The sequence below is a fragment of the Phyllostomus discolor genome, chromosome 5 (assembly GCF_004126475.2).
Source record: "Phyllostomus discolor isolate MPI-MPIP mPhyDis1 chromosome 5, mPhyDis1.pri.v3, whole genome shotgun sequence".
NCBI classification, from domain to species: domain Eukaryota; kingdom Metazoa; phylum Chordata; class Mammalia; order Chiroptera; family Phyllostomidae; genus Phyllostomus; species Phyllostomus discolor.
In genome coordinates, this window is record NC_040907.2 from 64,154,783 (window position 1) to 64,167,887 (window position 13,105).

General features: G+C 40.6%; 2 protein-coding genes across 3 annotated transcripts in view; both read left to right on the forward strand.

Moving 5' to 3' along the window:
* The window catches only part of DNAI3 (dynein axonemal intermediate chain 3), a 79,018-nt gene that overhangs the window by 2,063 nt on the left and 63,850 nt on the right, over nucleotides 1-13,105 (forward strand). For both annotated transcript variants that reach the window (XM_036026363.1, XM_028513546.2), the window contains exons 2-3: nucleotides 10,803-10,898; nucleotides 11,304-11,342. In XM_036026363.1, coding sequence (XP_035882256.1) covers nucleotides 10,817-10,898; nucleotides 11,304-11,342 — 121 coding nt within the window. In that variant the 5' untranslated portion in view covers nucleotides 10,803-10,816. The remainder of the gene's footprint in view (nucleotides 1-10,802; nucleotides 10,899-11,303; nucleotides 11,343-13,105) is intronic.
* On the forward strand, nucleotides 137-1,266 carry LOC114497694 (protein BRICK1-like). The gene has a single exon (XM_036026364.1). It carries the CDS (start codon nucleotides 159-161, stop codon nucleotides 384-386), a length of 228 nt encoding a protein of 75 aa, XP_035882257.1. The 5' UTR covers nucleotides 137-158; the 3' UTR covers nucleotides 387-1,266.

Below are 13,105 nucleotides of genomic sequence, written 5' to 3' on the forward strand. Positions count from 1 at the left end.
GAAACTTGAAGCTGAATCGGGGTCTTGGAGGTTGACCAAGAAGCAGCAGTTCTTAGAGACACATTTATCAGACTCCCAAGATGTTCATCTTAGATCATATTCTAAATCACCATTTAAAAAAAAGAAAAGATGAGGTTGTTCTTCCTTAGGCGGCAGCCATGGCTGGACAGGAGGACCCGGTGCAGCGGGAAATTCACCAGGACTGGGCGAATCGGGAGTACATTGAGCTCATCACCAGCAGCATCAAAAAAATCGCGGACTTTCTCAACTTGTTCGATATGTCTTGTCGTTCAAGACTCGCAACACTGAATGAGAAATTGACAGCCCTTGAACGGAGAATAGAGTACATTGAAGCACGGGTGACAAAAGGTGAGACCCTCACCTAGAGCTGTGCCAGGCTGCTGCTGGGAAGTTGCTTTACAGAACACAGGCCTCCGTGGGAAAAGTCCCAGCAGCCGTCCACTCCTTCCTCTCTCCTTAAAGAACAACAGGGCTTATTCTTGTTTTTCTTCCTTCAATAATGTGGCCTTTGGGCTCTGCCATGTACATCTGACAGTGTGATATGGCATGTGGGGCGAAGTCCAGGGGAACTCTTGAAAACATCAGGCATTTTACCTTTTCAGTAACATTTTGCAGAACTACTGGTCAATGTATTTGAGGCTCTCAGCGCCAAAAGTCTGGGACTTTGTGAAGGTCCACCCCACCTCTCACTTTCTTTCTCTCCGACTCTCTTTACAGTTTCCATTGCCTCTGCATTGATTCTATAAACAGTCTTTGCCTCCTCCCCACCTTTGTTTGGGGGTGGTGGACAGTCCTGGCTGAGACAGTCATGCCCTGGCAAGGTGGCTGCCAGAGAATGTTGTTGTTAACCCCACTTTATTGTCCTTCTAGGGAGGTCAAGGCCAGGCCCTGACTTGGCTTGAAGGGACATTTTTAGTTTTCTTTCTGTCATTTGGGCTGCTAGCCTCTGGTATTTTACTAATAAACTCCTCAACTTTATCTGACTGCTGTGATTGTGGTGGGGAGAGGAGCTAGAGATGGGACTCATATTCCACAGAAATCTGATGTGTGGGATTATTATTCTAACAACACTTTCAGGGGAAGCTGCTTGATCAAAGCCTAGGTAACTTAACAGCCAGAGCCCCCATATTTGGACTTTGAGCTGACAATTCATCCTGGGAATCATTTGGTCATTCAGCAGACATTTGCCAAGTGCTTACTTTGTGGGTACATTATGTATGCTCCAATAAAAGATACAATGTTGAATCAGGAAAAAAATAAATAAATAAAAATAAAGAAAAAAAGAAAAGATGAGAGACAAGCACAATGAGCTCACAAATGCTTTGGTAAGAGAAAAGAGGATGGTGACCACTAGACAAAGTCAGCTCATTGAAGAAGACTCAGGACATAACACTCTCTAAGGAAGATGCTCTGTGGAGGGCATGCACCTGTGCTACAAGCCTTCTCAGAATTAAAGATCTCATGACTGGGAGTAAGCCACGCATGCATACAGGTAACAATGGGAATGTGTGTGCAGATGTGTGCATTACAGCCAAACAAAGTGAAGAGAAGGCACTAATAACTGTTTAAATTGCTGTATTATATCAATTATAATTTGCCACATATTTCTTCATATGCAGGACTTATCCTTCTAAGTAATAAAAGGTTCATAAAAAGATACAATCATGGACAAGTCTTCAAAGGTAATTTGGAACAAGGTCATGGACAGTTCTGAACACAGTGTTCCTCAGAATCACTGGAGTGCACAGGCTTTGAACATTACAGAGAGGCGGTCTTACCCTGTGCACAATTCTCATGTTGCTCTCTAATGTCTTTGCTGTTAATATGGAAGGTGGAAGGTGTGTCCTTTGCTGCAGTGGTAGCAGAAAGGTATTCTGGATGTCAATTAATTTACAAAAAAAAATAAGTGGTTTGAACACAAAAATATTTAAGTAGAATTCTTAAATATTTATGTGTTATCTTTCACAAATTCTGTTTTGCAATTCAACCAGCTATAGTAGTTTTGCAAGCCAATTGTAATACAAGCCACTGAGGTAAGGATAACCTTTATTTTAGGAATACATGAGGTATCTCTTCTGCTACTTTTAATAATAAATTTACTTTAGCTGGGAAAAATGTGGTCAGCATTTCAGAGTAATCTTAGTAAAGTGAAATCTGCATTTAAAATCTAAGCCCTACTCAAATTTAAAAGCAATATCTTTTATTTGAAATTTCTTTTTAAATAGGAAATATGTATAAAAATAAACCTAAGTAAGTGTGTCTTTAGAAATCATGCAGACTAATCATTCATTTGATTTAGATATCTCCAACTAAAAGTGGTAAATTTTCTAGACACAATATTGGTAGGGTGTTTATAATTTGCAATTACTAATATAAACTATACAATTTTGCATGAAATGCAAATACAGTGTAAGATAGCTACTTCCAAAGCCGTAACTTTCTTTTCAGTTTTGACTATATTCACGAGGCTGACCTCAGTGAGTGAATTTCTCCAACTATGATACCTAACAACTGAGATACTGTGCTTTTTTTTTTTAAATCATGAAACATGTTTATTAATTTTATTATTTTTATTGAGAGCACAATGGATTTTTACCATTATAAAAACAAATTTTAAAACATGATTTCTCTTTATTGCAGTGTTTTAAAATTCCTACATTTCACCACTTTTAAAATATTTTATGTAATATAATCATATATTTTAATTGATTTAAAAGAATATATATAGTGTGAATGCAAGCCCAAAAATGTTTTTAAAGATGCTATGAGATCAAAAGCCTTTGGAGTCCAATTTCCAACATGGTATGAAATGATCTTTAAATGCAAACTTACATCTTTATTCCTGTCTCCCTCTGCCATATCATCTCTATCTCATTGTCTTCTAGACTCTTTTCCACCCTCTAGAATAGAGCACCTTTTTGGTCTAAGGACTCCTTATACTCTTAAAAATTACTAAGGACCCCAGAGAGCTTTTGTTTATGTGTGTTATATCTATTGGATTGGCCAAAAAGTTCACTTGATTTTTTCCTTAAGATGGCTCTAGATGTGCTTAGTTGTTTTTTTTGTTTTTATATATATATATATATATTTTATTGATTATGCTATTACAGTTGTCCCATTTCCCCTTCTCTCCCCTCCACCCTGTACCCCCCTCCCACCCACGTTCCCCCCCTTTAGTTCATGTCCATGTGTCATACTTATGAGTTCTTTAGTTTCTACATTTCCCGTACTATTCTTGCCCTCCCCCTATCTATTTTCAACCTACATTCTATGTTACTTATTCTCTATACCTTTTCCCCCTCTCTCCTCCTCCCACCCCCCTGCTGCTAATCCTCCATGTGCCCTCCATTTCTGTGGTTCTGTTCCTGTTCTAATTGTTTACTTAGTTTCTTTTGGTTTTGCTTTAGGTGTGGTTGTTAATATTTGTGAGTTTGCTGTCCTTTTACTGTACATGTCTTTTCTTTCTCTTCTTTTCTTAGATAAGTCCCTTTAGCATTTCATAAAATAAGGGCTTGGTGATGATGAACTCCTTTAACTTGACCTTATCTGAGAAGCACTTGATCTTCCCTTCCATTCTAAATGAGAGCTTTGCTGGATAGAGCAATCTGGGATGTAGGTCCTTGTCTTTCATGACTTGGAATATTTCTTTCCAGCCCCTTCTTGCCTGTAAGGTCTCTTTGGAGAAATCAGCTGACAGTCTGATGGGAACTCCTTTGTAGGTTACTGTCCCCTTACCTCTTGCTGCTTCTAGGATTCTCTCCTTCGTTTTTACCTTGGCTAATGTAATTATGATGTGCCTTGGTGTGTTTCTTCTTGGGTCCAACTTCTTTGGGGCTCTCTGAGCTTCTTGGATTTCTTGGAAGACTGTTCCCTTTGCCAGTTTGGGGAAGTTCTCCTTTATTATTTGTTCAAATACGTGCTCAATCTGTTGCTTTTCCCCTTCGGATTCTGGTACCCCTATAATTCGGATATTGGAACGTTTAAAGGTGTCTTGGATGCTCTTAATCTTTTCCTCAATTTTTTGAATTCTTATTTCATCATGCTTTCCTGCTTGGTTGATTCTATCTTCCTTCTGGTCCACTGTATTGTTTTGAGACTTATATTCCTTCCTTTCACTATTGGCTCTCCTCCGCGTGTCTTCCTGCATCTGTTTTATGGTAATCTGCATTCTTTCATCTAAATTTCGTCCAAAATCAACCAGTTCCGTGAGCTTTCTGATCACCAGTGTTTTGAACTGCGCATCTGATAGATTGGCTAATTCTTGGTCGCTCAAAAGGATTAGCCCTGGGGGACTGATCTGCTCTGTTGAAAACGTATTTTTTTTTCCCCTGTCTCTCCTTTTTTTTTTTTTTCCGGTCTGGTTGCTCTTGTTATGGTGGGGGGCGGAGCCTTAGGTGCTCACCGGGGCTGGGCACCCCAGTCTCTAGATTGTGACGTTATATGTGTCGAGATACTGTGCTTTTTAACTAAGAAGAACTGGGAACTCTAAAAGCCCGTAGAACAACTTCATCTTCCTTTTTCCTTGGTCGCTAGTCAACATTTTAGACATAGGAGTTAATATTTGTGAAAGTACAAAGTGAGTTGTTCTGGTAAGGTAGCATACATTTAATGTTTCCTCAACTGTTGTCACCTAATGTACCGATGGAAAATTGACTTTGTTTTCCCCTGAATCTTGAAAGCTGAACCAGATTACCTAAAGGTCATTTAATAGCAGCATTTGAAAAGAACTGGGCACAGTGATCACTTTATTTCTTGGGATGATTGTGTTAAACTGATACCTACATATTCAAGTTTAATACTAGTACAGCACCTCCTACTCCCTGGGAACTGAATATGTTAGCATCTGTGTGCAAAGAGGAATTAAAGTTGCTAATCAGCTGATCTTAAAATAGGAAGACTATTATTCCATATTTTCTAGGTGGGCACAGTGTAATCTTAGGGTCCTATTAAGTGAAAAAGGGAGGAGGAAGAGAAGGTCAGACAGAGTATGCAATGTGGGAAGGACTTAACCAGCCATTACTGGTTTTGAAGATGGTAAAAAAAGAACCCACAAGCCAAGAAATGCTGGTGATCCCTAAAAACTGGAAAAGGCAAGGTAACAGATTCTCCCTCAGAACCCCTAGAAACAATGGAACCCCACTGATACCTTGATTTTAGTCTAGTGAGATTCATGTCAGACTTCTGAATTACAGAACAGTAAGATAATAAATTTGTGCTACTTTAATACACTAAATTTGCGGTAATTTGTAACAACAGCAATAGAAAACTAACTCAGTATGCATATAGGTAATTCCTCAGGCCATTGGACAAAAGCCTTTTGTTTAGCCTAGAAATTCATAAGCTAAGAATGGTGGAAAGGGAAGGGGGAAGAAGGAATTATTAATTCAACCATTTTTTAAGTATGTACAATTCTGACACTTACAAAGCTTACACCCTCCCAGAGTTTATAATCTAGTTTACAGTCCAACTTTGCACACCCAAAAGTAAACTCCTGTTCTTTCCTTTCAAATCTTCTCTTCCTGAGGGACCCCCATCCCAACACACAGCAACCCCATGATTTCAATTTATTAGGCTAAACTCGTTCAAGACATCCCTGATCCCTTTCTTTCTCTCAGAACCTACATCTGAATCATCAGCAAATCCTACTGGCTCTACTTACAAAAGATACCCAGATCCTTGCCCCAGTGTGTGGCTCAGCTGGTTGAGCATCACACCACAAAGCAAAAAGGTTGCTGGTTTGATTCCTGGTCAGGGCACATGTCTGGGTCACAGGTTTGGTACCACTTGGAGTGAGGGTGAGAAGCAATTGATTTGATGTTTCTCTCCCTTTCTTTCTCCCTCCCTTCCCATGTCTCTAAAAAATAAATTAATAAAATCTTTTTAAAAAATACCTAATCTCTTTTTCCATTGTCACCTCCTTGGTCTCAGCTGCCATCATCTCCGTCTCAGAGGATTGAATGTCTCCTACTGGACTCCCAGCTTCAGCCCTTTCCTCATTGCTGTCTTCACAACATAGCAGCCACAGTGATTCTTAAAATTCGAGTCAGATCAAATAAAGTTACCCCTCAGCTCAGTATCATCCAACAGCTCTCCATCTCATTCTGAGTAAAAACCCAAGTCCTTATTCATGATCTAGATCCCTTGGGGTATATTATATAATCACACCCAACTGTCTCCTCCTTTCTCTGTAAGAGGATCATATATTCTCACCATTGTCATGGAAGCAGATAGTCTTCCCCCTTTATTGGGATCGGCTGTGTGATTTGCTTGGGCCAGTGGAATGTGAGCAGAAACGACAGCCTGCCGGTGCCAAGGAGAAGATTTAGAAGGCATAACGTGGTTCTGTAAGCTCTCTCACTTTTTCTTCTGCTATGAAAGTGGATTGTGTCAAATAAGGACTGCTCCTCCAGCCCGGTTCCCAGAACAAGACTTGAAGCAGCAACTCACTCACAGAACATGAGAAGAAATGATTGCTGTGTGTTACTGAGACCTGGGCGATATCGTTACTGCAGCTGAGCTGACTAATATATACCCCCATCACCTCTCTGACCAACTTCATCTCCTAGTCTTCCCCTCACTCACTCTACCCCAGCCAGCACGACCTTCTTGCTGTTTCCTTAAATGTGCCAGGCACACTCCTGCCCCAGGACCTTTACACTTACTGTTTCCTCCCCCTGGAAATCCCCTTCTTCCCTCAGATACCTGCATTTTTGCCTTCCTCCCTTCTCTGAGGTCTTTGCTCCAATGTTGCTAAATGAAACCTTCCTTGACTGTTCAATAGAAAATTGCAATGTCTTCACCCCTACAATCCCTCTCCCCTTCTTACTTGATTTTTCTCTTTAATAGTTATCACCATCTAAATGACTAATTATTTTGCTCCTTTATTTTTTTGCTGCCTGTCTCCCCCCAAGAATCTGAGCTCTAACAGGGCAAGGGTTTGCCTCTTTTGTTCACTGCTGTATTTCTAACATGTAGGACAGCACCTGGTACATAACAGTTTCTCAATAAGTATTTCTGGAATGCACAGTGGTGGAGTGATGGTGGTGATGGTGAAGGTGTGTGTGCATGTGTGTGTGTGTGTGTGTGTGTGTACGGTGAGTCCAGGTGGTATTCGTGAGTATTTTAAGTCAAATGCAGCTGGAATAGAATATGGAGAGGGGTGCTTTTACAAAGAATATTTTGGAAACAGGATTCATTTCCAGACATGAAATTATGCTGCCACTGGAAAGTGAGATGGGTACCTGACAAGCGGAAGAGACAGGTCAGAGGCACCCATTGCAGAGTATTCAAAAAGTAGAAATTCCTAATTGTCAGAAACATAAAATGCTAATCACACCATAACTTTCTAGATAAAGATAATTATTTTAAATAGCTTCATTTGTACTGAAGCACAGTAAATAATTACTCCTGAAATCCAAGGCATAGTCTTTTGTTTTTTTAAGATTTTACTTATCTTTAGAGAGAGGGGAAGGGAGGGAGAGAAATATCATCGAACCGGCGACCTTTGGTTCACAACTTGATGTCCAGTCCACCGAGCCATGCTGGCCTGAGCTGAGGGACAGTCTTGTACAAAGTTAGGAGCGCAGACCTTGGAGCCAGACCCCTGGGGCTCACACTTTGCCTCTTGCTTGCAGCTTATGTGTCCCCTCAGGCAAGTTACTTGGTCTCTTTTGAGGCCTCTGATTGCATGTCATAAAATGGAAATGAAGATAACAGCATTAATAAAATGCCTACCTAAAAGAGTGGTTAAAATTAAATTTAAAAAATACATGCAAATTACTTCAAATCATGCCTGGCACATAGCAGTCAACAAACATGAGCTATCATTATTATCATTTGAAAAAATACATGTGAAAAATCCGAAGGAAAAAAATGTGGGTGTCCAAACACTTACACACACACACACACACACACACACACACACACTTTGGTCAAGATTTAGTAATCGAGGCAGAAGGCATGTTTAGCTCTAGGCAATGGCAGGGTTACAGACCCAGCTGCCTCTAGGTGTGTCTTAGTGGTGTGTGGATTGTTTTGAGCTAAAGGCAACCAAAACCCTGCAGGCTTGAGAGAAACTGCTGCTCTCCACCCCTAACTATCTAGAAGAATTTAAATTAGGAGCCTGACCCACAAGAAGAGTTAAAACCAAGAGTGACTTTTAAGTTACCTGTCTGTGTGGCAGGACAAGATAATGATTACTGAACACGTGCTCTCTGAAATAACTGTTTGAAACCAGGGTGCATTCCCTCCGCCCTAGCTCAGAATGTCATATGTACCTCAACTTCTCTTTCTGTCTCTGAACCTCTTGTGCATGTGGCATCTCTGACTCTCTCGTGTACTCAGGGTTCCCATACGAACGTATATGTTAAATTTGGTTCTTTTCTCTGGTTCATCTGTCTCATACCTATTTGATTATTAGACCAACCAAAAGAATCTTGAGGGCAGAGAAAAGTGTCATTCTTTCTCATACTGTGAAAGAATATTCAGTCTGTGTTGGGTTATTAAAACGAGTCAAACAGTGTAAGATGACTGAATTGATACCGATGTAACTTTACGTCATGACATCCTAACAACCGCCTTGTGAGATAAGTTTTATTATTGCCATTAAACCAATGAGTCAGTTGAGAATTAGATGGTCAACAATTTGCCCAGAGTTACACAGCTGGTACAGCCTGTTTTTAAACCCTGCTGTTTATGTTAACAGGAGCCACCTGGTTCTTTCTGCTAATGCTTGTAACGGATTACAGATCGGAAAATCTATCAGCATGCAATCAGGTTTATTGGTGATCCATTGCCATGAAAGAGAACCGGCCCAACCAAGGTCAGGGGGTGGGGGAAAGGCATAGGTTCAGGGCAAAGCAGGGCAGTGAAAGTAAGGGCAGCCAAAGGCTGGGGTGGCAAGCACCATGGGTCCTTTGTTCTGAGGACTTACATAGTTGGCAGGATGGGGTGAAGAAGTTACATATTTTTGGACTGGTAAATGTGGTGCCAGCTTTCACGGGGGACTTGAGTACCCAGACTTAGGTATGTGTGGGGGTCTGTCGGCCCAAATTCTTATCTTGCTCCAGACTCCATTTGTTCATCTTGTTGTAAAACAGATACATGATGGGAGGCAGTTGATTAAAGTTGAGGCAGTTACCTAGAGTTATTTATGTGCTCTTTATTTAAGCATTAGGGATTCCCTCATAGACAGTGAACAGAGGTGGGCAAATAACCAAAGTTATTTCATGGGCTTCTTCCTTTAGGCATTTTGGACCCTCTCCTGCCTTTTAGGCCTTGGGATAAAAGCATTGTTTCAAGGCCTTCTTCCCCAGATAGTGGAAATGATACACAGAATTTCAAGGACTTCCCTCCTCCAGTGCTAACATAGTGTTTCTTGTGATGTTGGAACACCTGGCAATATTATTGGACCAAGCTCAGGACTGCTGAGTTAGCGGGTGAGACGTGTCTCCCACTCCTCCTCCCTACCCGGTGTGCCATTCATTCTACCTAAGTGCTAAGAAGCATTTCCCGGAAACCAGGATGCTAGACACTGGCCAGTAACAGCAGTGCAGACTCAGAGTTCTTCCTACATTGTCTCCTGCCTCGGGTAGTGTAGGAGACCATTCTGCGTGGCATGGGCCCAGCTCCCACTGGGAGATGCACAGGATCTACACCCACAGATAGGTTCTCCCATGGGGAATCAGGCCTGCAATGTACCTAGGCCACTATGAGTCTTGCTTTTTGCTAAAACTCCCTCACCCTGAATTGAGGACATTTACTGCAAAGTAACTTCCTAAAGTCCCTGATAAACCTTTCAAAATTGAGTGTAACCATTCAACCACTTTTGCCTTTTTACTTGCAAATATCCCTCTTCTGTGATGTGAATTAGCAGCATTAGCTCCTTTGTTTTCTGTAAAAGGTAACCACCTAAAGTGAAGCTGTGCATAGTAAATGAGGACCATCATGTAATGGGCAGAGAAACCCAAAAAAGGCCTGTCATGGCGGAGGCTGGGGCTTTTGCTCCTCTTGAGAGAAAAGCCATGCTGTCCCTTTTCTTCCACTGGACTCAGTAGTCTGTGTGAATGTCTCATTTCATCCATAATGATGCAGACACTGCGGGCCAGTGTCTGCATCAGGGTAGACTCCTGAAATCACAATCCTAACCATTTAACAAGAGGTGCACATCGAACAGATGAGGAGGATTTGATGTCTCAGTAAGGCCCCTGGCCAGTGTTACATCCTGTCAAAACTACTGAGCAATTCCGGAGAAACTTTCAGAGGCATTCTCTGACAGTGCAAATAAGAACAAGTGGTTACATGTACACATGCTAGGACAGAAGTACTATTTAAATTATGTTAATTTTAAAATTATGTACATATATGCACATTGTGGGCCTGTGTCTTCCCACAGACTTTAAACCTCTAGGTAGCTGGGACACCTGCCAGGGAGGCAGGCCCTGGATGGCACAGAGCAACTCCCTGGGTGCAGAACTGCAGCAACAGGCCAGGGCAGCAGCGTCCCCCTGCAGTGCCTGGGGCTGAAACTGTGAAGTGTTGGCAGGCCACTTCCTGGTGCTTCAGCTGAATAGCAGGCTGCAGTGGCAAGATCTGTCAATAAGATCATTGTTGCAACAAACCTTTGCCCACAGAAAACCCATTCTATGAAGATACATGTTGATACATGTAAGATACATGGAGGCTAAACTTAGAAAGCATATTCTCATGTTTACTAAATGATAATGCTTACTATTTGAAACTGTAAACCAGACACATCCTAATGGTATTGTCTCTTTGTGCAGCCTAAGTCACAGCCATGGCTCCAAAATCGAAAAAACGGAAGAGCTCAGGCCTCAAAAAAGGGATAAAACATGACAAAAATAAGGAGTTACCACCTGGTAGGATTGTCTTTTTGATAATGGGATTTTTAATGGCTTTAGTATTTGTGCATATGTTAGCAGCAAAACTGCTCATGTTTTTTTGTATCAAATAAACTTAAATATTTTGGTTTTAAAAAAGCTAACATAAGTGGAATTCAAATATGGGCATTTATTCTTACTTTGTATTTATTTCATTATACTATCAAATAAATGCCATAGGAAACATATCATTAAGAGATAATTCTATGGGAAAGGCAATTATTCAGATTCTGTCTATTTAATTATTCATAAAATAAGCTTAAGAATTCATTATATCTTTGCATTTATATTTTGTGTTTTGAGACCTGGTTAAAAAAATGTAATAAACTAAGATATGTATTGATTCAAAAAATGTAAATTTGACATCATTTTATTACACTCTAGTTGGTGAAGAAGAGGAAGCCATAAACATGGAGAGCATGGGTAAGTGGAATACAATTTAGAAATTGTCCCCAGTTACAATAGTTCAGTATGCAATAAGCAAGTGAAAATATTGTAAATTGAAGTGATTAATCAAAGTGTACATGGACTAAAATTACATCAGGTCATTTAGAATATAAAATGAAAATGTTTAAAGAAAGAATAAAGAGCAAGAGTGGAAGAGAGAATTTTAAATTGAGAAATAGATTCAGGCCAACCAGCCCCTTCAAAATCCAAATTGAATGATTTTTGAGAGAACTTTTGTAATTATGAAGTATAAAACTGCAAGTTATTACTTTTAGTAGAATAATATTTTTAAAAACTCTGACTCATGAGCAATATTTATCTGTACTTCACAGTAAGATTCTAGTATTTCATGGAGGAAGGCTGATTTTTAAGCAAAAAAAAAAAAAAACACTAGAACTTAGACAACCAAACTAATGTTGGTCCTACTTTTAGAGATAAATAACTAACAAGCCTTTATTTCTGTTGTTGTTGAAACTTTCTGTTAGACTTGAACTAGATGATGCTCATTACATCTAGAAACAGAGGAAACAGCGAGGGTGGAAAAGAGAAAGCTCTAAAACCTTGTAGACCATTGCCAAGATTTTGGCTATTAACCATACAGGATAGACAGGTATTGGCGGTATTTTGGCAGAGGAGTGACGTGATCTGACTTTTGTTTTGACTGGGTCACCCTGACTACTCTGTTGAGAAGGGCAGTGGCAAGGGCAGAGCAGAAAATGGTTAGGGAGCTATTGCAACCATCCAAGAATGAGAAGGGGGTGGGTTGGGCCTGGGTGGCACAGGGGTGGAGACGTGGAGTGCAGAGGTAGGGAGACAGTGGAGGATGTCAGCGAACAGTAAGCGGTGGTGGAGCAGGCTATGCCTCCCAATATGTGTTTATTGAATTAACGAATGTACCACCCAGAAATGTGGGAGTCATTCTTGACTCCACTCTCTCCCTCAACACCTCCCCACTGCCATTGAAACCATCCTGGCTCCTGTCAATTCCACCTCTAAAATACATCTCAAACCCATCCATTTCTCCTTGTCTCCACACCTACTACCTCAGTCCAAGCCTCCATATTTCTCACTTAGATGACTTGCTTAGCTCCTACCTGGTTTGCCGCTTCCACTCAGCATCCTTCAACCATTCTACACATGGAACTTGCCATGTCTTCTTCCTGCTCTCCTGTGGCTTTTCTTGGTCCTTACGGTGGTCCTGGCTCTGCCTTCCTCTCTGATCTTTTCTCTTGACTCTCCATCCCCACCTGTGGTTCGTCACTCTTGCCTACCACAGAACATACTAAATTTGCTCCCGCCGCAGGTACCTGGATAGATTTTCCCCCAGATCTGTATGCAATTATCTCCTCATCATTCAGATCCTGACTCTAAACCCATCTCTGGAAGAGGCATTTCCTGAAGACCTGTCTTTCACCTAGTACCCTTGCCTTCATAAAACTTATCATAATTCTGAAGTTAAAGTACAGTCAATTCTCATTATTTATGAAAGGTCCATACAGTTGCTATGAACACTGAATGAGCAAACACTGAGCCATTGCTCTTAGGGGAAATACAGGGTTAGGCTCCCATGAGCCTCTGGTTATAACATTTTCATTAACCAAGCAATATATAACATTTTACATGTGTTTCTTTTTAAAGACACTTTACTTAATATACATTGTTAATTCATTAACACTGAACTCATAGACAACAGCTCTATAACTCATGCCTTAACCCTACTTATCTAATATATGTATTTT

Excerpts from the sequence above, each read along its gene's own strand:
- LOC114497694 (XM_036026364.1), top strand. The coding sequence starts at position 159 with ATGGCTGGACAGGAGGACCCGGTGCAGCGGGAAATTCACCAGGACTGG.